Raw genomic sequence first — 26,575 nt, forward strand, 5'->3', positions numbered from 1 at the left:
GCAACCACTTCTGAAGACAAAAAAAAATCAGTGACACCTCCAAACAAACCAAAGTCATTTTTCCTTATCTGTTCCCTTGCATCTTTTACTGTGAACTGGAGTTAAAGACTAGTACATTGTGAGATATCTAGACAGACAGAAAGAAAGACTGGAAAGTATGAGAACTTGTGAACATGGGTGTAGTTCTCCCACAGCCACAAAAGCCTGTGAGAGGATGGCTATGGGAGAGGGCTGACAAAAGGGGGAGGAAAATTAGGCTGGCCAGCATTCTTCTCATTTAAAGCTGTAACTACACAAAAAAAAGCACTCACGCAGTCTGGGCTGGGTCTGCTTACTGCTTACAAGGAGAGCTACTCTTGTATTCATGGTGGCGCAGTGATAACCTGAGCATTTTTTTTTTTTTTTGTTGCCTTTTCATCCTTTTCCCCCCTTGCTTTACGCACAAGGACGGCTCATGTCTTTTCTATAGACATGATGAGCTCTGTGCATTTAAGGACTTTCTTTTTTCTGGTAGTCTCCGTAGCTCAGGTTTTGATTGTTACATGTCAAGACGGGAACAGTGGTAAGTGAAGCCCTCTGCTGTTTATTTTAACGCCTAATTGCTGTATAATGTGTGAAGGTTTCTAATGGTTGCCCTTTGAATTAACGGAACATTAGCTTGGACTTCTTGTTTGTGCTTGTACAAGCAGTTGGGTTAAGTTGCACAAATTCCTTTTTTTCACCGAGTGGTTTTAGGCAACAGAAACTCCTTTAAGTGTGCACTAAATTAAGGGAGAAGTCACTTTTGATAAAACAAACCGATTTGTTAATTTCCTCCTTCCTGCGTTGGATTTCTTTTGTGCCAGAGTGAAGTCTCCTCGTACATGACAACTCAATTTGCTCAATTGCCTTGTTAGGAATTGCCTTTTTTTCCAATTTGGATAGCAGCTGATAATGTAATGACTGCATGGAACATGTAAGTTAGATCTGTGGCAGGGATGACACAACCTTACGTGGTTATTGAAGACTAGCTTAGAGAAGATTTAAAAAGAGATGAGAGTAGCTCTATTGTGGATTATCTGCAATTCAAACAAGCCATGTAAGTCAGGAAACAGACCTGGTGGACATCTGTCAGTGATTGCAAGTGATGTCACCCTCAGGCACTGGAAATGTGCAGAGGAGGGGAAATGAACACCTTTTGCGGTTTCTGCAATACTTCACCACTTTGGAACATTCATTAAAGTGTTACCACAACCCCCCCTCCCCCCTCTTCGGACTACACTGTACATCTGCAAAAAGAATTTCAGCACCGGAGCTCACGCGCCTCTGAGGCAACGCAGCCTGCATGTTAATTCAGGCCAGATGTGAGGAGACATGAGAAGGAGAGATGCTGTTGGATTCTCACTCGGTGTACTGCTGATGTCTTTAGCTGGCAACGCCAAGAGCTAGAACACCTGAATGTTCTTGTTTTACTTCAACCGTGCTTCCCCCTCTTTTTTTTTTCCTTTTTCTTTTTCCAACTGGAGCGTTTGATGCCTTGTGTCGTCACATGAGCTTGTGTTGTTTCTATACGTATGATGTCATGGGCCGCACTGAGCACTGGAAAGTTCATTTAATGGGCCCCTGATGGAGTGTGGAGCTAAGCAGTGCAGCACACACAGTACTGTTTTTTTTTTTTTTTAAAAGCTGTCATTCCCTCTAGATACTTTAACCAGTTTTTTCATTATATCATTATGTAAAATGAGGTGGCTTAACTCTTTAGGATCGGTTTCACATAATGCAGACACAGTCGTGCGGTAGTGGGGCACCAGATGGAACGCTACCCTGTAGTCAATGCAGGTTAGGCCCCAAAACTTGTCTCACACTGTTCGTGTTGCACTTTAACTTAAACGTTTAGGCTTAAAGAAGTTATTTAGCTCTAATACTAATGCTGGCATTTGACAAATAGGGCATTCTCACTGAATTATATACGGACATTAATCAAGCTATTAAAAGGAAACTTTACCGGACGGTGAAGGGATAGAACTGTCCCAAGCTCTATAGCTTTCTGCTGTTCTGACCTGGGAAACATGTTTTCTTGTTGTATTTTTAATGCATGTTTGCGTTATGTAGTTTTAAAGTTCTAAGTGGCTCTGTTCTAATCAGATTCTCCATCCTGTCTGCATCCATATTTGTCCATGTGGAACAGCACAGTGCTGTTGCAGGCTTCTTTCCATGGAATAGCGGCGGATGAGGAGATTTCATTTCGACCAAATAAAAACAGTGGAAAGTTCATGGTTTCTGTAGACTAAGGGAAAATGTGGTTCACCAGCGCTTTGAGACAATGTGCATGTGTGTGTGTGTGTGTGTGTGTGTGTGTGAGGGGGCTTTCATGGCTTGTTCCACACAATGACCAGTTAGTATGGACTGGTTTTTAATGTGCAGAATCTTTTTTGCGTTTTACAGTCCACATTTTTAACTATTTCTTTGGCTAGTATGCTTAGTTTGAATAGAAAATATAACCACCAATAAAGGGCTGTGAGAACAGCATGAAACACACTCAACAATTCAACAAAGACCCTCACAAATATCATGGTAATATCACGTTAAACCTGGTATGGCTAAACGGATGTACATTGCTGGGATAAAGCCTGACATGTCCCTTCTTTCTCACTACTTCCGCTATCTGAGTTTAGCGCCGCCCACAGCGGTTGTGATTGGCTTAAAGAAATACAAACAAGCCAGAGCGTTTTTTTTGCTCCATCCCAGAATAGTAGCCAGACCACTCCAGCACTGACACAGCGGTATGGAGATAGGCCTGTACAATGCAAGACTATATTGTCTTTGGGTCAAATTTGACCCATTTTCAAAGTTTCTATAGCAGAAATTTGGGTTTCTTTCAACCTAATTGCCCAAAAGTAACACAGATGGTTCCTCGAAATGCTCTTCACAAGTCAAATTAAGGATAAGTTCACTAATTTTATTGACTTTTAGGTGTTTAACTTATTTTATAGCATTATTCTGACTTAACTTTGACAGTCTGTCATTATCCACAAACATCCTCTGATCTTAAATATTGGTGAAAATAATTCATACGTTCTGCTGTTTTACTCAAAAATGATATATAATTTCATATAGGCTAAATGATCTTTATTGACCATAAATTCCAAAAACAATGGTGTAAAAATAGTGGTAATAAGTTGTTGTTAGTGTATAATGGTGGTAGTGGAAAACAATCGCAGAAAATAATGCTACAAAAATATTAAACATCGAGTTAAACATCGAAAAGAGACAAACAGTTTTTCTAAAGCTGCAAAATATGTAACAAAAAACGTCAAAAGTGTTCATTTTCAATTTTGACCCAGAAGGACAACGCAAGGGTTAAACCTAAAGCACTCACCCAACCCTGTCTCTTAAAAAGTGACGTTCCCATACAAGGGAAGATATTTTCCAACGAACATTTTAAACACGTGCTTAACGTTGCTGAAACAAATGTACTTGGTTAGGTTTAGGCAACCAAACTATTTGGTCAGATTTAGAAAACAATATTTAGGTTTAATATTGGAGGTTAAAAAAGTTGTCTGTTACCTAATTTAAGTTACATATGTAAGTTAAGTACGTTACGTACGTACTTGACGTAAAGGCTAAGTGGTTGAAAGTCCTGTTTTAGTTTGACCCATCCATCCATCCATCCACCCTAACCTTCTTCCTACGCAGACTATCGCAGACTTTGATTAGAAAACGTATATGTGATACGTCAAGGACAAACGTAATCCTTCATTTCCCTTAAAGCAACACCAAAGATTCTCAAAATAATGTTTCCATTTTTCATCAACTCGTAACAGGGTGAACGGTGCTTCTGCATTCGCTTTGCGGCCCTCTATCAGCTATAACCGCACTATGCTAGTTTGCCAGATCGGACCGAAGAGGAAAAGTGCTTTGGTGTTGCTTTAAAAAGGTCCAATGTGTGTGAATTTCTCCCATCTAGCATCGAGATCGTATATCGCAATCAACTCTCTCGCACCACGCAGTTCAAAGTACGTATTACAGCTACGGTAGCCTTCACGCTTCAAAAAGATGGTCTCTTACTCTTTTCAATCTCCTTTTTCTTTTTCTGGGTGAATAGAAGAAGACTCCTGTTCCTGAAATTTGGATTTTGAATACGTGTGGTCCTCCATGTTTCCTTCTTCAAACTTGCCGGGGGCCGGGAAGCTACGATACCCGTTAGCAGCGTTAGCAGCACCTGTGAGTTTATCATGGGACAGCGAAAACGTGAAATGCGGAGCAGTATGTCCTGTATGTCCCTTACTGGCTAACGTATTTCAAGATGGAGCATGAATATGGAGCGTCTACCCCAGTTCATGCGAACGCAAATGTAAAATTTCAAGCCAAAAGGAATACTTGGAATTGATGGTGGAGGTAAATATTCATGAAAAAGGACAAGTTTGTGAACGGGAAACACAGATTTTGATAAAGAACAACTAAACACGTTACACACTGGACCTTTAAAACGTAATTGTGAATGCAGTTTAGTTTTAAGGGGAACCTATTGTTATTGAGACAGGGCTGACTCAAACTGCTTAAAAAACGTTGAGCAGCACTGGAATCTTGCAAATGCACATGGCTACAATTACCAATGTCACTCCATGTAATTGGGACCTTTATATGGAAAGATGAAACTTCAAATTGAGTGTGGTTGAATGTTGATGCAAGCAGTCTCATTGTCTCAGTAAACAATCAACACAAGTTTTAAAGTCTATTCTGAAGAATAAAAAGAAGTCCGCAAAAGTCTATGTTGAGGACATGGACGTTATTGTAAAGAGATCTGAGGAACCATATCTTTGGTGGAATTTACAAAATCAAATATGGTTCTTTGAAGATTTAAAAACATGTTGAAAACAAATGTTAAGTTTTCTTTTCAGTCAATACAGTTACACAGCTCAAAATGAAAGTCATATGGCTGGCTGCACATGTGCAGAAAGTTTGCAAAAGAACACAAGTTGGCAAATGAGATCAAGTGGCAGACTTTAAGCTCAAAATTGGAAATGGTGACGCCAGTATAGATTACCAGGATGAAATATACTATAGTACATCCCTCATACATAACCTACAACCTGTAGTGGAAGAAGCAGAAGTGTTCCAATCATATTTGGAGTAAGGTTTAGGGATGTAATCATGGAAAAGGAAACGGCAATAGATCACTGACTCTAACTCTAGCTGACAGAAAGCAGGAGTCTGTGCAAACAGTTTTAGCCTGAGATAGAAATATGTGTATGTTGAACATTGCTCCTCCCACACGCTGACATAGCTGTAAAACATCTTCAAAGATGCCACTTAGCGCCTAACATCAAAGAGCCTAAACACTTTGTGAACCCAGTGGATTGCTTCAGTTTGTAACATTTGTCCCATCATCACCAGGTTATTGATATTCATCAAAGCCAAAAAACGCAAATCAACTCAAAACGTATTTTCCCCCCCTCTCTCTTAGAGAAATACATGAGCAGAAAGCAAAAATCTGGTATTCCAAATCAAAAAAACCTGCATGAGGTCACTTTGTTATCCAAATTGGTTCCAGTTGTTGTTGCCACATCACTGACATCGCAACAAATGGGCTGTTTTCTACCAAAGCTGAAACGTCCAAACATGTGAATCCAACCAGGTCCACAGACGGCCTTGATTAGGAACACATGCTGCATTTCTGAGCTATGACTTGATCACACGCCTCTTTTCTACCACAGTTAAGGGGGTCGCGCTCACCAGATTGGACATTGTCTGGAGTTACACGTTGGAGGAAGTCAACGTTTTAACAGTCGGCTGATATGTAGCGCCTGTAGCGGTGATCCTTGGACGTCTCGGTGGCACAGATGATGGAGCTGATAGATTTTCAATGCAGATTGTCCCTGTGAGGACTGCTCCATGGGAACTACTTATAAACCAAATTATTGCAGTCAGCAAATGGAGGCCTGGGCTGGGGGGGATGACTTCCAGATGTTAAAATAGCTGCTTTGGCAGTATATGGAAAATATAAAAAAAGAAACATCTTAGCCTTTAGATACAGTTGGAAGGGGAGGACGTTAACCGGTTGATGAAAGACATAACTTGTCCATAGGGTTGAGCTTGGATAGATGTGAAAAGTAGTGGCAGTTTCTCCTGTATCGTTACACTGAGCACCTCCGCAGGTTCAAGTTAAAGTAACTATTTGTTTAAAAAGACATGCAATTACAGCTCCCTCTGACAGGCTTCCTGGCCCTTGATTGGCACTTAGTTACCAATGTGCCCTGTCATCCTCTCTGTCTGTCCATGTGGGAGGATGACAGGACAGAACGTAAACACAGAACAGGTTGGGATTCTCAAGTGCTATAATTGTCTTTATTTCATTCTAATTAAGAATGTGCCGGAACTCTTTGCTCATACTAGTCTTCCCTATAGAGCTTGGCCACTACATTTACATGTGATGTGTGGTAATTGAATAAATAAAACAAATTCCAGGTTGATATTTGTGCTGTTCACAGTGTATAGTGTATTCCATCAATGTAGAAAAAAGGTAAAAATTAAAGGTCCCATATCATGCTCATTTTCAGGTTCATACTTGTATTTTTGGGTTTCTACTAGAACATGTTTACATGCTTTAATGTTCAAAAAACTTTATTTTTCTCATACTATCTGTCTGAATAGATCTGTATTTACCGTTTGCCTGAAATGCTCCTTTTTAAATGCCCATCTCTTTAAGCCCCCCTCCCGAAAAAGCCCAGTCTGCTCTGATTGGTCACTGTTTTTGCAGGTATCTGCGCTCTCTGCACCGTCATTGCAGTCGGGGAATGACTGTAACAGCACTGTAACACCACTTTCTACCTATGTATAATAGAGTTGTGACATCACAACCGGATTGAAGTCCTGACGGCTCGTTTAAAGGCACAGTTGATTTAATACAGGCTGGGTGCATTTCTCTGTGGATAGAGCATTTTAAAACTTTCACAGTATTTATGTAGCATCTCTACCTGCTTTATAATAATAAAAACACATGGAAATCTCACTTTTTACAATATGGAGACCTTTAAAGGCACACTCCACAAATTTATGATGATGTTAGGGTTATCTCAGCTTGGGCTTCAGAGTTTATTTTATTTTTAATGAAAAGTCTGTATAACAATCTGGAGGTGTGAGGATTGAAAGAAGTGGGCATATATGAGGCAAGTAGGGTCTGAAGAAAGATGCTACTGTGTTGCATCATGGGAAATGCAGGATTAAGCATTTTTGTAGCTTGACCCATTCTATGGACTAAAAGGATATCTCAGCCACTGCTATTTCAATTTTGAAATAGTCAAATAGTCTTTTTTCTTGAATCTCACTCTTGTGGGTCCCCTGACTTTATGGTGCAATACTAAATTGGTGGAGTACCTCTTTAATTGTTAATGAAAGTATTGTTGATAGAAATATAATAGATGATTGTTTTTTGTCATCTAATTTAGACACATATCTCTCTTTACAATTAAAAAGTAATATTGTCCATCCCCACATGCCAGGAAAACAAACAGAACAGTCATGTTAATGCCTTTGAGAAAGCCTGCTGTTTCTGGTGCACAGCGCACTTTGCCTGTACAGTGAGTGTTGATACAGCTGGTTGTAGTTTTTCTAGAAGATCAGGAGGACGTTTGCCCTTTGGAGCTTATCCTCTGCAGGTTGGCAGGTCTTCGTGTAATACAGCCCTCCCTCTGAACATATCTGGTCACTATTTCAAAGGCTGCTGTAATTGCTTTAAATCTTCCAATTTCAAGAGATGTTAGGTCCCATCTGGGAACCCCTCTCTCTCTGTGTGTGGTGAAGTGCTTTGGGCCAGGTAGTGATTCAGCAGAATCTGATTAAAGTTGCTGCTGAGTGAATATTCCAATTGAGCAAAGGAGAGTGTCATTGTCAGTAATATAAGCAATGATTGAGTCATGCACACATTTCCCCATGTTACAGTTAACCTTTAGACAGACCTTAATATATAGTAGTAGCATACTTGGCCTCAAATTTGATGGCATTTTAATAGCAAGTAACGCCCATATTTCTTTAGATGTAACCTTCCCCTCATAAATTCTTTAAAAAAAATTCTCAGGCACTACTTGTTTAAACGCCACAACATGGTGACAGTCAGCCATAATTGCAGGTTATGGTCCAACCTAAATTCTAAGTTGTAGCAAGGTTGTGTATACTACAACCACAGCGGGTGAGCCAGTGGAGCTGCATGGGTGACAAGGGTTAGCAATCTGGCCTCAGTTATGTTTAGGCTCTTAACAACTTGTTGGACATCTGATTGGCTCGACGGTGAAATGCCTCGAGGTCATTTTCGTCTCCAGGTGGTCTTCTTGTAGTGGAGCTGAAGAAGGGGGAATTACATTACTGCAGTCTGTGAAAAGTAATAATATTAAATTGTACGTTGTCTTACACATGATTCATTTCTAGTTGAGAACCACTGCACTGTTTGGGATTAAAGCTAAAGGCATTGCATCATTATCAGCGAGCTCTGGCATGCTGTATTTCTCAGAACTTTATAAAACAGTGGACTTATTTTTTACTTGATGTATGATGGATGCCTTGACTGAGTTGGACCACATATTTTGGGAATCCCCTGTTCACTGTCAAGATGTGTCTTGTGCTCTCCATATTTCTCTACCAGATCAATGGAATACAGTCTTAAAACAGAGATGATCAATGGCACAATGAATCATTATAATGCATGTGCATGTGAATCTTCCATATTACAAACATAGAAAATCTCCAAGAGGCTCATGTTCAGAAGGAAAAGACATTAGGTTTAGTTAGCTGGAGTCTTTACTATGCAGCACTGCCAGAATTCAGCAGAGGGGATGATGTTTCTTAAAATGACATCTACCATAAAACTCATAGTGTGTGCAGAGCAGATGCATGTATTAGCCGGGAACACAATGAGCTCCGTGAAGCACAAAGACAATCAGAAGTGTTAAAAAGATAGCTTTTCTTTTTCATTGGATCATTGCATCAAAATTGGCATTGCTTGTTCAGATTCATGTAACAGACTCAAAAGCAGGGGCGAAGCCAGAAGTGGTAAACTGCATTACTAATCTTGACACCTTTTTGTTGTTTTTTTTTCTACTATGTTAGAGTAGAGTTCACACAATCAATGTTATAATGATAATTAAAAAATTAATATAATGTTATAAATCTGCTATATATTTGAATCCATCCAATAATAATCTGGGCTGCTCTAACTGTAAATCAAAAATCCCCAAAAGAACATTCACTCAATTATATTTCTAGCTAGTAGTAATAATAATAGTAGCATAGAACAGTTAAAGGTATTTTAAAAACAGCCCGTTTCCACCCAGAAAACGGCCATATGGGTCGATTAAACAAGCAGCTCATAGCGTCACATTACATCACATTTTCTAACCCTAACCCCTACCCCAGTAACCCTAACCCCAATCCCTGTTTTACTAACCCTAACTTAGTTTTTTGTTGCCTCAACTTAACTAATTTAGTTTCCCAACATTTACTACGTGTTTAAATGGCAACGGTTATGCTACGATAACATGATTGAACCGCCACCATGCAGCAGTAAATAAAACGGTTGAATACGTCGTTTTTCAGAGTCTTTGGAAACGGACCTATAATGTCGTTTAGGTAAAAGGATGCGTTTTTTTAAAATCTGAAGGAGTTTGGGCTTTTGAGAAAACATTCGGGGTTGGAGTCTCAGTATCCACCCTCCCGCTCCGCCCCTGCTCAAAAGATGCATCTTTTGGGTTGTGACATGTCCAGTAAGGAAGTAAGTTATTCAGAAGAGAGAAGGGAGCATTCTTTTAACACAATGCGAGTCTGTGCTGCCCCTTACCCACTGGCCGCAATGTCCAGTCAGTGTTCCCGAACAAACATGGCTCACACGGAGCCAGACCATTGAGATGTGGAAATGTCTGCTTGTAGCCGACGGTGACTCATGGCTACCATTTAAGATGATTTCACCAAATGAGTAAAAGGCTCCTGCAGAGAAGTGGCTCAAAGACACTGAGTTTTTCAAAACCAGTTAAAGTGGCAAAGCTAACATTAAATATGGTAATTTCGTTTTAAAGAGTCAGCTAGCAGGCTTCACACATCAAGCGTCCCTACTGCTCCAGCTTTTAATTGTTTACAGTACATTGAGGAAAAGTTAGGAACATTTGAACCAGAAGAACAACAAATCCAAACGCTGGCATGGTCGTTTACAGTCTCTTAGTTTGAAAATGATATCCATATGCGTCATACTGTATACTAGCACTTTGCATTTGTAAATATACTTAAGGATTAAAGCAAAGCCACATGAGTTTTTGGAGAAAAACAGTTTCCTGCAGAAGAACCTTGTACTTGCTGTGGTGTATAGACATTTTCTCTAATGCTTCACTTATTCAGCCACCAGTTCCACACTAACAAATACCTCAGGTTTACACAGCTAGAACTGTGTTGTGCATCATGTCAGTCTGTATTTACCTGGGCTAAATAAGAGCTCTAAGTATAGGCTTTGACTTGATTTCTTTTTTTTTTAATTGCATGGCTTCTCTTGGTTCTAAGCCTTTCACTGATGTGGCCTGGTATTTAGGGGTTTAGCTTTAAACGTGGAATGAAACCGGGCAGGAGAAAACTTAATTTCATCATAATTCCAGATCTATAAGAAGCGGGGGGATTGAAGGGGATTGAATGGGAAGAGAAGCGCAGCTGCAGATCAGGGTGGAAAGAACACAGGGCTGACAGAGAAAAGAGGAGGAAGAGGACAGAGAGGAGTCAAGACAGGGGAAGAGGATACGAGCTAGAATCTGTAACAGGGCAGGAAAGGGAGAGAAAAACAAAAGTGAGAATGTGAAAAGGTGTGGAAGACGCGGCAATGAGGGAAGCCCAGAAGATTGTTTGGTACGTGTCATTAAGGGCTAAAACTTGTGTAGTCTGATTCTCTACCCCCTGTAAATCGCAATACTCTGGTCCAACTCCAGCACAGGAAGTCATGTCAAACTGGAATTTCCTCTGTAAAAGCACATGTTTCGGCTCTGGTTGTTGTTGTTAATGACCATTGTGATTCATGGTCAGAAGATAAGACAAACACAAGATTAAAACACTGTTTTTAAAGATTATTGTTTGAGTGTGAATGCCTGCCTTCCCCTATGGACAATTAAAATAATAAGTTCACTTATTTAAGGACATGTTATGGACAAAAGTATAGGAAGTGTACACTGTGTCCAACATCTGTCTGTGCTCAAAATATAAAAAAAAAAGTATTCTTTTAATCAAATTAGATTAAATCTTTAGAATTGAAGACGACAAATAGCCTCTCTTTCTGGTTGGAGTCTGCCTTTTTTGGGAAGACATTTCTCAGGCTCACCCAGCTGCTGATGACATGCTGAATAAAGTATGCAACTGTTACTGATAGAAGGGAGGAGTTGCAGCAAACAAACTGCAGCAGATCTGCCAAGATATAAGCCTGTGCTTGGCACTCATGACATTGCAGGAACGCTCTCAAGATGTTAGTAAAGTAGTGCTTCATTGGTCGATGCAGTTTGGACATGGGAGGGAATATTCCTCTCATACTTCTCTCATTAGAGACAAACAGGTCACTGTGTGTGTGTGTGTGTGTGTGTGTGTGTGTGTGTGTGTGTGTGTATTTACTTATATGCTGATTCAACTACAACTAAATTTGGACTTAATTTCCTTCACAAAACATGAAATTGTATTAGGTAGTATGGCATTTTAGCATTTGATTTCTCATCTCAAAAGTAACAAAGACGTATGCTAGACTGTCAGCAAAATTCAGAACAAGAACAAGAAGCGTTAAATTGATAAATTGAAGGTTATATAACTTGCTCCTACACAGCAGCTAATGCTAATGTAATTGTAGACTGGCTCTGTTAGTAACCAGAAGTCCATTAGTGCTGCATACAGAGCTTTTATTTAATAATTCTTTAACAGATAGAGGAAAGGATTTTGGACATCATTGCCTATGGTTATGATTATATTCTATTCACCACTGTCCCTGATCTGAAGACACTGTAACACCGCCTGGCACAGCTTTAACACTGAATCCACCAACTCCATTCATTGACCATTCAGCTGTTGGTAGAGTGGGCTATTAGTAACAGCATGGTTCCATCAGCATTATTGTAAAGAAGGCCTGAACTGTAAAAAAAAAATGTCAGTTTGTAAAACAATGGTACTAGAATTATAAGTATTAAAATGTGTTTCTAAGTTTGCATGTAAAGTTGCACATTGCAGATTCATTCTGGTGTTGTATTGATGCCGATTTTATAGAAACTGAGATCAGTATTTGAGATTTTTTTTGTTTTTTTAATCTGATAAAGATGCAATTTAATAAACAAATCAACTTTTTTGGTAAGGCTTTCTTTAATTTTGTTACTCAAAGTTACAGTTGCAAAATCAATTTGTAAGTAGTCTCTGGTGGACAAGCTATGTAACAGAGACACGAACGATGTTTACATGCACATAATATTCTGGTTTTTGCCCTAATTCTGAAAAAGACGATATTCCAACTAAGCTGTTTACATGGCTAATGAAAGTGAATATCCCACTAATATTCCTGTTTACATGTAGCCGTGCAAAACAAGACTTTTGCAAAGTTTACCAGAGTCGGTGGACTTGCTGGACCGTGTGAACACAGCGTCCCTCTTTCATTCCTTCAACCAGCTTCTTGAAAAGGTCGGCATAGCGATGTGTGCCAATATCCAAAAACCTTGATATCCAAGTCTTTGATGACGTTTAAAAGTTACTGTGTTTCTCCTTCTTATCGGGTCTGCAGCCCATAAGCCATAAACAGACAGGAGGCTGTAAACTGCGGTAAAATCCAGATTGAGACGCAGATTCCAAATGAGCTGTATACATGTCCAAGGAATGCCTCTAAAACCAGAATAATACCGGAATAACCCACATGTCTTAATCGGAAAATGCTATATATTCGGAAAAAGGCCTTTATTGGAATATCCAACCGGAATATGCTGTTTACATGACATGATTTATCAAATTTGGAATAATGTCATATTAAGAATAATAGTGGAATATTGGTGTGCATGTAAACGTACATCTTATTGTTAATAATCTGTCAACATATACACCTGTACCTAAATATCTGTCAAAGCTAATATTGTATCTCCAATAAGTTTCACAGATGAAACCTTTTCAGAAGACACCCATGTGGCCAGTCCTTTTGCCTGGGTTCAGTGACCTCACTACACTAAAATGCATCATACCAGTGCCCCTCTGACCTCATCGCCTCTCTCTGTCTGTGTCTGCCTCCAGCATTTACGAAAATGCAGGTCGTAAACTTCAAGGGCTCCATTGAGCAATAAAGAGAAAGTGATAAATTCTGTATCCCCCGGGACTTCAGCTTGAGTGAAGTCACCACAGTTAGGGGCCTCACAGTGTCGACCCCCTCCCTCTCGGACTCAGTTATCAGGCCAGTATTTACCACAGCTAACGCTGGCTTCTGGCGAGTTGAGCCCCCGCCTAGTTTCTCTTTAAATAAGGATAAGTCTTCTACAACTAATGACAGGCCCAGGTGTGGAGAGCCAATCATTGGAAACTGCCTAAGCTGTTATCCCTCTATGTTTTGCTTACACTCACAGTTGCTGTTAGAATAATAACTGATGCTCATTATCAAAGCAAAGTAATACTAGATGTCTCTGTGAAGTGCCTGGGGGAACAGTTGATGTAGCTCACCTGGAATTAAGTCATGGTTTCCATTTCAGAGATGATATTGGGCTAACTCCAAAGCAAGCTTAAAATCAAAATGTTTTGAGGAATCTTTGGCGTAAATATCTGCTCAGAAACTATTTTCTTTACAGATTCACGCGGTGCTTCCAAAAGCCTTTCCATAACATTGGCTTTGTGTTCGAGTTTCAGGACTGCAACCCATTTGGACAATTGCATTACTGTAAATACAATTGTGTCGAATACTGTTTCCAACAAGCATCTTCCAGCTGTGGGTTTGTTTTGAACATGATGCAATTTTCTGCATAAAGTCCTGTATTCACTCCCCTTTCTACTTCTATTTATACATTGAAACCCATTCAACTTAAAAAAGTTTTAAGTAAAACATTCATGGAATTAGTAAGTATTGAAATATATTTTTGATTATATTTTATTAATGAGATAATGTAAGGGACATGAATGGACTTTTGGTTTACATTCAGGGGTGTGTGTGTGGGTGTGGGTGTGTGTACCTTAAAAAGGTCCCATATTTTAAAAAGTCTTTTTCGATTACAAAGCAGGTCGAGGTGCTAAATCCTGAGAAAGAATCAAAATGCTCAATCTACAGAGAAATGCACACAGCCTGTATTCAGAAACGGTGCCATTAAAACGAGCCATCACGACATCTGTACGGTTGTGATGTCACAACTATACTATACTATATATATATATATATATATATATATATATATGTGTGTGTAGAAAGTGCTGCAACAATGCTGTCACAGTCGTTCCCCGGCTGCAATGACGGTGCAGAGACTATAGAGCGCAGATGCGGAAGGCCCATAAACGTTGACCAATCAGAGCGGACTGGGCTTTTTCAGGAGGGGGTTTTAAAGAGACAGGCGCTAAAACAGAGCGTTTCAGACAGAGAGTGAATACAGGTATATTCAGACAGAGTATAAGAAAAATATAATGTTTTTTGAACATTAAAGCATGTAAACATGTGCAAGTCGAAACCCAAAATGCAAGTATGAACCTGAAAATGAGCATAACATGGGACCTTTAAAATATGATTAAGGTCTTTTTTTTTGGCTGTTTAAGGGGAGTTAGTCCCATAGTGACATGTATTCTGTTGTTGCAAACATTATTGGACATTTACATTTTATAATTTTTTTTGGACATTGGATAAATGCACCAGCTAAAACTCCTCACATATGTGTCCTCACACTATGCAGTCCTGTTAAAACTGTAAATATTTAGGGAGACCATCCTTTGCCTGAGGGGCTGCACATATGATACAGGATATGCTGGTGTCGTGGCCTAGCAGTTGCATCATTTCTCTGAGCTATTAAAATAACTAAATGGAAAAGAACAGAGCACCAAAGGGAAAAAAACAGGAGCGTGGAGTCCAAAAAACAGTGTGCTTTGATAGGGATAAGGAGAAAGAAAGGGAGATTGGAGAGCTTGACAGGGATATGAGAAAACACAGGCTAATGCGAAAGAAAAAGAGGGGATTTAAAACGGAGCCTTCGGCAGCCATTTGGTGAGGAGTGGATGCAGCATCCCTAAACTGCTGTAGCAATGAGGTCAGACAAAATGTGGAGGCAATAAATCTTTTGCCTTTGAGGTTGCTCCCCACCAGCCATACAGGACGCCTCACGAAACAACTTTAAAAACCTTCCTGACCTGAAGAATGATAATGCTTGGACATGTGTATTCCGTTATTTGGCTTTTGCAAGTCAGCATTTAGATGGTTAGAAATGGTTAAAAATGAAGTCTTACCCTTTAAGTTGTGACAATACGTTGTAGGCCTACTGCGTTGTCCGATGAGTGACTGAGACAGCAGAAAAGCCACAAGACTGCGCTAGGGGAATGGTGAACAAGATGTTTTAATGCAACCGCCTGCGACTACGTTCCTCACATATTCAAAGTGAAATGCAAAGAGAGGAAAGAGACATTTCCTGCCAGCACCTCGGTCTGCACTTGGAAAAGCAGAAAACAGATGGGATGTGTGTTACTGTTGGTCAACCCAAATCACTCAAAAAAACAAACATTTATAGTGTCTAGTACATCATTTCAGAATTCATGCTGAGGTTATGAGAAATCAATCTCTGAGATTTCCGCCAACAGCATCAAAAAATGACATTGGAAGAAATTTCCACTAAGATTTCTCAGGATAATCTACAGAATATGCTGTCATCAGTTTTCAGAGGGACTATTTCTTTGATGGAAAGTAGCTTAAATGAAAAATGGCGATAGCGAGGTCTGTTGATTATCAAGAGTAACAGCAGCACTGTTTATTTCCGTCTTTTGAGTCTGCTTTGAATACAAGCCAAAAGTAAATTCACCTCCCTTTTATTGTGGTGGCAGCAGTTTTTTAAAGACAGATATCTTAAACCTTATTGAGTCGAATTGAATTGATATACATGGCTAGATACCACAAGGGGTACGTGAGAAAAGACTTTTGCGATTTGGCTGAAGTGACCCTTTAACAGACACACACTGACTGACACCAATACGATTACATTTAGGGTAGGAGCTTTTCTGGCATTAAAATGATGTAAGCATTATAATGTCAACGCTCACAGGATGTGCATTTTTGATAATCAGCAAAAAAAAATTTCCAAAGTTGGTTGTGTATAAATTCACAAGTCATAATTTTATGGAACTCTTAGTGGAAGTAAGATGAAAGAATACAGATGAGAAGACACCCACAGCAACAATAATACTTTTTTCACTCTAGATACACCTGCAGTATGTAGCTATATTGTCTCTAGTCACATCTCCAGATATACTTTAAATTTACTTCTTTTTTGTTTCTTTTTTTAAATACAAAAGGCCCGAAACCCTAGCCTTCATTGTATTAGGCTGTGTTTCAGTCAGCATATTGCATATTGTGCAGGAAACAACTTGTCTCTGAGTTCCTCTGCTTACAGACTCAGACTACAGTTTATTCTTTCACATCTGGCTATGTGCTCAGTTGATGTTAAACACCAGGGCGCTCTGACCCCTTGTATATGTTAACGCTCTGCTCGGCTAAACTGGAATGTTTGACGTCACCCATTTTCCTTTGCTGCATACCTGCTTGTACATGGACCGGCCAAATGTAATACTGTTAATTGATACAGTATTAGAAAGTTTATTATACAAATGTATCCATGGAGATTAGCTGATTGTATGTGCTCTACAATATATTTTGTTTGCGCCTATTATGTACACCAAAGTAATGTTGAAGCATGGATTTAATAACGTTAAAGTATGGATTTAATTAGCAAAAGTATTTTGCCGGCAGTAATGTTATTAGTGTCATAAGTTAGCACACTTACACAACTGAGTGAGACAAAAGAAGAGAGCTCTCTTTGCCCGGTCAGGCTAGAACATAACGTTATCTTCTGTCTATACTTAGAAGTGGTTAATGTACAGCTCACAGCAACTTAATATGATATATTGTCTGTCTTTTGTTTAATATCTAGTGTTGGCAAAAAATAGCCTTTTTAGTGAGATTCCTCTTAGCGAAACTCTCTGAGTGAATTTGAGCAGGGCTTTTCTTGAAGCCAGCATTTTGCCAGCGATTTTTCCCCCTTAACCTTTATCGTGCGGTTGTTTAGTTTTATTCAGTTTATTAATATTCAATATTGAACGCTGTCCAAACTACACACACACACACACACACACACACACACACACACACACACCATAGAAAACGTTCTGCTTTTGCTGATTATATAGTCAGACCTAATGGCCAAGCCGTCTATAGAAACTGACTCAGTAGTTTAATGTACATTATTGCAAAAACATACACTATTTTGTGTCTATTGGGTACATCTCGCACATTGTTTACATGTGATGAAGTGTGTCAGTGGGTGTTATTTAATTTGATCAATGTGCACTGGATCTAGCTTGAGAGGATATGAAAAGCATATGTTTGACAGTTTACCAGGACTTTGTGTGACGTTCAGTCATGTTGTGCTGCTTTGTTCTGTACTCCCGAGGCAACTCCACACTGACACACAGGCAACAATAACCTTACCTGCAGTTATAGACTGCCAGTTTAGTTGGTTGTGTTGCAATTGAAATGAACACATTATTTTTAATAGAAGGCTATTGGATTATATTGTTATATATATATATATATATATTTTTTTTTTTTTGCAAAATGTGAAATGATTGCGTTTGTGTGGAAGTACAAGTGACTTTACAGTGATGGGACTGCTGAAAGTCAGCGGACCATTAAGGATGCTTCACCGTAGCTGTTCAAGGTTCATGAACTAGAACATAAAGAAGGATGCTGCCGTAAACACGAGTGTTTCCATTCCACGTTTGGTATGATAAAGTAATGCAGAGTATATGATATTTACTAAACAACACTGCCTTTCACATGTCACATGAGACGTATGTGATGCAGAAAAGCAGAGAAAAGAAAGCAAACATTAAGAACATAAATGGTCACAGAGTAACCTGAGCAGAAGAATCATCCACATGAATAAAAGACATACAAGACGGTACCCGACGGGCCGTGCCGGGCTCCGACAGATATTAAGAAATGATGTTCGGGGTCGGGTCGGGCTCGGTCACATCAGCGCGATAAGGAATTAAACATTTTAAATTAAAAGCAGCTTATTATTGGGCCTCTTGTGCGCGCCTGTGTTAATGTGCGCTTGTTGCCCCGTGTGCGCTGATGCGCTCATCTGTTGACATTTCCGAATGCCTTCCTACAGATGCTCAATGAAAGTGGGCTTTCCACATAAACAAAAACGTACATGTGTCATTAATATGAGAAAAAAAAATGAGATTGTCGGGGTCGGGTCGGGCTCGGTTACGGACGCGGGCCGGGCTCTGACAGAAAAATGCGGCCCGATCACCACTCCACTGTGGACCTTGTCTTCTTTGCTGCAGTAGACAGGATTTCACATAAAAAGTTTATTCGGTTACACTTTACTTGAAGGTATCTACATAAGAGTGACATGACACTGTCATGAACATGTCATAAACATTATAAACAATTCATAAACGTTTATGACATAGTGTCATTCAGATTTTGTCATGAAGTTAGGGTTAGGGTTCATGTGTCATGACAGTGTCATGTGTTCATAACAGTGTCATGTCACTCTTATGTAGATACCTTCAAGTAAAGTGTTATCTGTTTATTCTGAGTACATTTAATGCCGGACCAGAAAAAGATTGCCTTGGTTTTGAACTTTGAGCCTGGAGGGTCCAGCCTAACCTCGTGAGACCGTCCTGATCTCGCGAGCTCCAGTTTTCTACTCGCAGTCTGGCATCTTGAGATAGAGAAAATGTGGAGCCGTTCGCCACAACGACCAACCAATCAGCGTTGGTTTTGAGGCTGGTTTACGTGTGACGCAACGAAAAGCGACTGTTAGTCTAAACAACATGGCAGCTTCCACGGATGAGCTGAGCGTAGCTAACGCGCAAGTTTCATCCAAATTAGAAAGTATTCCTTCATTGAAAGAAGAGAAAAAAAAAAACGGCACTGGAGGCTTTTCTCGGAGGAAAAGATGTTTTTGCTCTTCTCCCGACTGGTTTCGGCAAGAGTTTGATCTGATTGGTTGATTTGACATAGCTGGTGATAGACAGATGGTTTATCCAATCAGCTAACCAGTATTTTTGCCCCTTCCCAAAAGTTCTCCAACGGAAAGTTCCCAGATGGATATGCCGAGCAATCCATCTGGCGGAGTCAGGTTAGGTCCAGCCTTTCTTTGTGTGGGTTTGAGGAACATTTACTGTGTAGGTGCTTGCATTTCCATTTCAACAGCTCAGGTTTTCTAATTCTCTAATTAAAGCAAATGACTCATTTTAGGGCATGCCATCTGTCGCACAGAAAAGTTAGTTCATAATGAGTACACAAACATGCTGTAAATCACATTTCCCATATGGCATGGAGACACAGAACCTGTTTGATTGGTACAACTGTAAGGACTATGGATCTTGGCCACAATATTTCATACACTGGCAGTGACCGATGCTTGAGAATATGTGGCCACATGCACAATTCACTTTTTTTTATGTTCCCCCTCTACAGCTAATTTAGTTGAACTCAGAAAAGCTTAGGTTGTATGTCAGTGGTTCCCAAAGTGGGTTCCAGGGACACCCAGTTTTTCTTGAGGGGGCTCCAGGGGGTCCGCAACAAAAAGGGGAATCATTTATTTTCAACTAAATTCCATCCATAAGTAACAGTGACAGAACGTATGACTATTTTGGTCATGGATTTTATTCACTTTCTGTAATTAAACATCTAAAAGTAAAAATCCAATCAGATGGGGGGACCCTGGGACAAAATCTCATCCATTGAGGGTCCGTGGTCTAATTTGTGCCAGTTTTGGAGTCCTTGATGTGAAAAAGTTTGAGATGCAGATTTAGACTACCAGTTTTGCTCTAATACGTGCAGCATTACGAATGAGATGAATCAAATCCCATTCAACAGAAAGCGATGAGTCAGTTTAATAGATAAAGAAGCGCGGGGGGGGGGGGGAGGGGGGTGTAATTTAGCAGGACCGCAACCCTCCCAGGCCTGAACATGGAATAGGAAAAGCTCGTAGCTGTGGTTGCCTCTATAAAAGATTGGAGATTTTGGAGATTGGAGATTGGGCCTGTTGATGGAAAAGCCTAGACATGTAATCAGCAAGCTACTTATTAAATTTCAACTTTCCTGGCCTGAGCTTCCTACCCCCTCCCTCGATATACTGAGCTTTGTTTGTGGAAGCCCAGGCATGTTCAAACTAGAGCGTTATTTTTTACTGATTTCCAGCTGTGTATGTGTGTGTGAACACTACAGCCAATCCTCCATGCTTCAGAATATTAAACCGACAGGATGCTTCTCCATTTTTTTTTTTTTTTTATAAAGGAGATAGGGTTTTTATAAAGGAGATAGGGTGAGGGGAAATCACAGGACCTTGATTCACTTTGATACAAAAACACTGTTGACATTTTTTTTTAACTTTTTGGGCTAATGTGGCAAAAGAAGGCCTTGGCTGATGTTTATTTTTTTTGTGGAACGGCTGCTTCTCTGGACAGCTTTATCCGTGGACCAATCACGGGTTGAGCTAAAGGTCCTTCACAGAGGAAAGATTTATGTTTGGGCATGACACAAGGCGTTTTAAAGCAGGAAAGTGCAGCTGCTGCAGAGCCACCCCTCAGCAGCTGTAACTCATCTGCATCTGGACTAGGAATCAGGCTGTACTCCTCTAACGGCATTAACCGTGTCGGTTACTCTCACTGCAATGAAGAACTTGTTCGGAAACAAGAATGGAAACAAATGTCCTACATGGTCTGGTTTCATAACCCGTGCAGTGGCCACTATCTCTCTGTATCTGTATCTCTCTCAGTTTGGGGGGCTGCACTTGGATCCACTCATCTTTTTTTTTTTTCTCAAGGAAATGAGAGTTCCAGCTTTATATGACTCATCGTTTCCATAAGGTCATTTTCTAGCCCCTCCGCTTGTGGCTGCAAAAGATTCTCCCCGAACACTGCATGTTTATGAGTTTTTTTTTTCCCATATTAGCCAAGGAAAATCCATAAACTATCTTGTCTCCTCACATTTGCCAGCTACATCAAAATTTGATAGTAGGTTTCACAGGTTCTCTCTTTTTTTTCCTTCTTCTGGATGTGTGCCATGACCACAGCTTAACCACTTTGGTGCCCTAGGCAAGATATTAGCTGTTTTTGTCACGTTTCTGATGCGTTTTTCAACGTTTTTGACGCTTGTCTGACATTTTTGTTGCTTCTTCAACCTTTTTTTGCGCTTTTTTCCACTACATTCAATGTTTTTTTTTTTTTATTATCTTTAACTTTTCAGTACTTCTTTGGACAGACGGCGCCCCTAGCGTTTGCCTATACTGCCTATGCCACAGTCCGGCCCCAGCGATGACTTTATATTGTTATCCGTCTGCTGTAGTGCGCTAAATGCTTGGCACGGGTAGACACGTGAGTCATGTTGAAGCGCTCCAGGCTCCATGTTTTAAACCAGGAGAGGAAACCGTCTGCCAGCTTCGCTGACTGGTGGAAAATCCAGATCAAGCAGTCACCGTCGGAAAGGGAGCGTGCCTTTTCACCGTTGTCACGGTTAAACCGAGCTTTTACAGCGTCTGTGGAAAAGTGTGCAACCTGCAGCGAATTAGCTGAGAGGAGGGGAAAAAGTGAACGTCCCTCTCCTAACTCCTCCTCAAGGCTTGTGGTGTTTTTTTTTTTAAGACCGCTCTGAAAACCACACTTCTCTTCCAGTAAATTTCAAACTCTTCCAACACGCAGTGTTTGAAATCTCTTAAAACCCAAAAGGAAAAAAAAAAAAAATCACTCTCCAGCTATGTGGCCAGACATCTCTGGTGTTTTACGCTTTTATGTCTCAGCAATGTCTCAGAAAAAGACTAAAGTTACACCCAGTTTAACTGTGAAGATAATACTTGCCTGAATGAGATCCCAACAAGAGGTAGCCTAATGCAGCGTTTTTAAAGCTTAAGAAACAATATAAGGACATGTTAACTAGAATTTGAATCCAGTCACACATAAGAACTAAAGCAGAGGAGAACAGCTACGCTTGTTCTTGTGAAACCCCAAAAAACAGATCAGCATAGTAAAAAAGAAAAAAAGAAGTTTGCTTTCCAAAAACCAAGATTCATGGCTAAAGTTCTTCCAAGCAGCTCCACAAATGAAGAGAAATGCACTCTGCGTTCCAGGAAGTGCTGGTTTTCATTTGGATAGGCCACAACTTAGACAAAGAGATGTTAAAGGCAGGACATTTTCATTTCTGAACTATGTTTTGTTGTTAACGTCGTCAAACACGTTTGCGGCTGACAGAACAAGGATAGCTGAGAAAACCTTCAGGTTGTATTTGCTAGCTGGAGTGTTGATCTTCTAAAATATACACGGATAAAAGCTGTCGGCCTCGGCTAACACAGCTGGGTGGGAGAGGCCATGTTTGAGTCTCACTGCGACGAATCATTCACAGTTGACTTGAGGGCATCCAAGTGTGTTCTTAATGTGAGTCAGACCTGTACCTGACCTTTAGTCAGACCCCAAAACCAGAATGCTTTGACATATAGAATATAATATACACACACGTCTTGAGGTGGACAGATGTCCCAGCAATGTGTAAAAAGTCATAAGGAAACTTAAAACAGAAATGCCATTGTTACTTTTTTTTTATCATTCTGAGTATATTTTTAAGCATTTTTCACAATTGTTGGATTCAGTTTTTTATACTATATTGCAAGAGCGCATGCAGTAGATTTAAACTCACGATGACATTCATAGTTCTAGAATTATTCACAATATTTGAGAGAGAATACATGAGAGAAAAAAAATGAAAAAAATTGAATAAGCAAAAGTGAGAAAAGAAAAAAAACTATAACATTTAAAGACAAGGGAAGAAACACCAAAACCGAAAACAACAAAACCAAATCTGTTAGAGATATAAGGAGGAGGTTTCTGTCACTTTGGTATGTGGGATTTTGATGGATGACCTTTTGACCTGGGGGGTCAAGAGGTCACGACCTGTCAGAAAGTGATTGATGCCTTCCAGGTGTGTGTGACTGGTCTGTTCTGGAAGCTTCTAGAAGGAAGGCGTGTCCCGGAAATGACGTGTGTTAAGTGCTGCAATGAGGGCGTCACAGGAAGTAGAAAAATGTTTCATTTAAATGATCCAATGAGCGTTAGAGATGAAATATCCGGATGTGTTTGAAATGATCCAGTGAGAGAAGAGGGGTGTAGCGTTAAATTTTGAGCATAAAAAGGGTTTCTTCCCCGTTTGAAACAGAGAAAGATAGGTTTTTCATTCTACACACAGCATGAATGTAAGTTTGAGTAACGCTGCGAGAGAGATGTCTGCTGAAGAAGTAACCGCTCCATTGAGTCCGTACCAAGGAGGCACTTCCAGCCGGTGGGCTTCTTCGCTGATCTGTGAGACTCCAATAACAATGTTCCAAGATTCTGTTACGACACCCGGAGCTCCAAAGAAATGTGTAGTGTATCTGTGCCGTAGCCAGATGCCCCCGTCAGAATCTCTGCATGAAGAATGGCCTCTACAAGCTAGTGGTATGTGTGGGGCCTGGGGGTATGTCTTCAAGTATGAAGAAGGTGAACTTTGCTTTTATCAGTTGAAGGAAGGGGAGATGCTGACTCCTTCTACAGTCATGGTGAAAATGAGCTTTGACGACTGGGGGGTGATGAAGACGATCCTACAATTTGGTACTGATCAGAGCAACTCCGAGAACCCGACTACCGCTACTCAGGATAAAGAGACTCAGACTGTTTTGATAGAATGTAAAGAGGAGGAAGTGTCGGTGAACATCGGTAGCAGCACTGAAGACAAGCCCGAGGGGGAGCGTCCTAGAATGGATAATTATCCCAGCGATAGCGACCTGTTTAAGATGAACATCATCTGTGGATCAACATGGCCCTCTGTTAGCACAGGCGGTGGGCGCTGGTGGTTCCAGGCCCTTCTGCTCTCCAGAGATTCGGAAACAACGGATCCTGTGACCTCTTTGTTTTGCAAAGATTTAATACAGAGTGCGGCTTATTCAGAACCGTGCTTGCCTTTACCAGCATTGGAATGGGCTGACAGACTGATGGAGGTGGGGGATAGATTAACCAATCTCTTCCATAGCAGCGCGGATGGAAAAATACACTGGTTGTGAAAAAAACTCTAAACTTTTGAATTTTTTTTTTTAACCACGCCCATACCACACCTTTTTTCCAGAAGTTTCCAAACTACCCCCCGTTCCAGAATTTTCCTAACCACACCCCCTTACAATAGTATAAAGACTGAAGCAGACAGTGACAGAACATGGTAAGATGTTCAACGGGGAAGAAAGAAAGATTACAACAATGTTCGACTCAGCAACAAAGAGACCCCTTACACCCTGGACAAAAACACTTACACCACGGGTCCTCTTCACCTCCTCAGAGACAGACGGGCATGACCTCCAAGGCCCGCCCGCTCCCCGGACAGACAGGGTGGATTATGCGATTATGAAGCTGAACGCTGCCTACACTGCTATACGGGAGTCTGAGACATTTGACATGCCTCCGGACAGTCAATCTGAGGAGGGAAACCCTGCTAAAGTGGTCTGTGAGGAGGAGTCGCTGGAGGACGATTCAGAGTCGGAGAAGGAGTCGGAGGAGTCGGAAGGTCCTCCTTCCTCAGTGGAGGAGGATGAGATGGAGGAGGAGGAGGAGAGCCCTGAAAGCCCTAATCCGGACAAACAGGAGGACTGCCAGGAAGATGAGACCGATGGGTGGGTATCTTCTGTCCTCATCGACACCGTCAAATCAGCCGTTTTTCACCTTCTCAACTTGATTATACACAAAGACAGACGGGCTCTGTGTCATGGATGCACGATTGAGCATCCGAGCCAGAGGCAGCATGACTGCCTGGAAGCATTGGCTGACAACTTTTACGGGGACAACTTCTATCGTTTGATGAAAAGACTCATAACACCTCGTTTCATTCCAGCTATTCAACGCGTCTGTTACGCAACCATCGAAACAGAAGATTTCAGAGGCGCATGGTAGCAGAGACGCTACTACATGAACTGAAACTAGCAAAGAAGATCTTTGATCCCATCACCGAGATGTACGACAATTTGATTGGTCAGGATTCTGTGAAAATCTTCCAACTGCGTTTGGTCACCGAGTGTTATGAGGACTCATAAGAGTTATATTTTACCATATTTAGAACGGAAAACAAAACCAAAAAAAAAAAAAAAAATCACGTTTTTAAATGCGTGACATTTACTTTTAAACATATGTAACCTGCATGTATCTTTGAATATTTTTTTTTTATCTTTATATCTGTTTTAAGAATTGTATTTTTCTTTTCAACAAAATATCACAGTGTTTTTAACATATGTAATCCAGTGTGTATCCTTGAATATTTCTTTTCAACAAAACTTGAATGACATGTTGTATCTACAATCTTTTGTAAAAAAAAAAAAAAAAAAAAAAAAGAAATGAATAAAGACTCATTCTTGCATACGGATGTCTTAGAGAACTGTTGAGGTCTCAGAGGAAAGGATGGCAGAGAAACGTGATGGAAAAAGTGTATTACGATCCTCTAAATCCAGCCAGCTATGGAGGTGTAAAACGACTCGCCAGGGTGTAAAGGATGAGACTGGCGAAAATGTCAGTGTTCAGGAAGTTAGAGATTTTTAGCAGAGCAAGATGCTTATACATTGCATAAGCCTGCCAGAGTACATTTCAAGAGAAACCGAGTGTTTGTTACTAAGCCTTTAAATCAATTCCAAGCCGATCTCTGTGACATGCAAGCCTTGGCAGAACATAATGACGGATTTAATTATTTACTGACCGTCATAGATGTATTTTCGAAAAAAGCATATGTGCGCGGGGACAGGAAGACTGCCCTCGAAGTGGTAAAAGCATTTCAGTCGGTGTTTCAAGAAAGTTTAATACCTCTAAAGCTACAAACGGATGCCGGAAAAGAGTTTTTCAACAAGAAATTTGAGACTCTGATGAAGAAACACAACATCAAACATTTTAGGACGGGCGAGTGACTTAAAAGCGTCGGTTGTTGAGCGTTACAACCGCACTCTGAAAAACTCCCCGATGTATAAATATTTTACCGCTCACAACACCAGACGATACCTCGACGTCTTACCAGACCTGGTACAGAGTTATAATAACAGTTATCACACCTCTATTAAAATGACTCCTATGGAGGTCACAGCGGAGAACACCGATCAAGTGTTCCACAATCTGTACGGCACCTTTGCCTCTCGTCGCAGGAATAAAATAAAGATGGCTTTTAAGAAAGGAGATCTGGTCCGTCTGTCGAAAGTGAGAGGCGTTTTCGATAAAAAATACGAGCAGAGTTTTACGGACGAAGTCTTTACAGTGACCGAACGTATTCCCCGTACACCTCCCGTATATAAATTAGTAGACTATGACGGCGAGCCTGTCGAGGGGT

The 26,575-nt window shown here is 40.5% G+C and overlaps 1 protein-coding gene across 1 annotated transcript in view; it reads left to right on the plus strand.

Moving 5' to 3' along the window:
- Positions 1-294: 294 nt before the first annotated feature.
- col5a2a (collagen, type V, alpha 2a) overlaps positions 295-26,575 on the plus strand; it is a 79,814-nt gene continuing 53,533 nt past the window's right edge. Inside the window, exon 1 of the mRNA XM_039817710.1 lies at positions 295-562. Coding sequence (XP_039673644.1) covers positions 472-562 — 91 coding nt within the window. The 5' untranslated portion in view covers positions 295-471. The remainder of the gene's footprint in view (positions 563-26,575) is intronic.

The sequence above is a fragment of the Perca fluviatilis genome, chromosome 12 (assembly GCF_010015445.1).
Source record: "Perca fluviatilis chromosome 12, GENO_Pfluv_1.0, whole genome shotgun sequence".
Taxonomy (NCBI): Eukaryota; Metazoa; Chordata; class Actinopteri; order Perciformes; family Percidae; genus Perca; species Perca fluviatilis.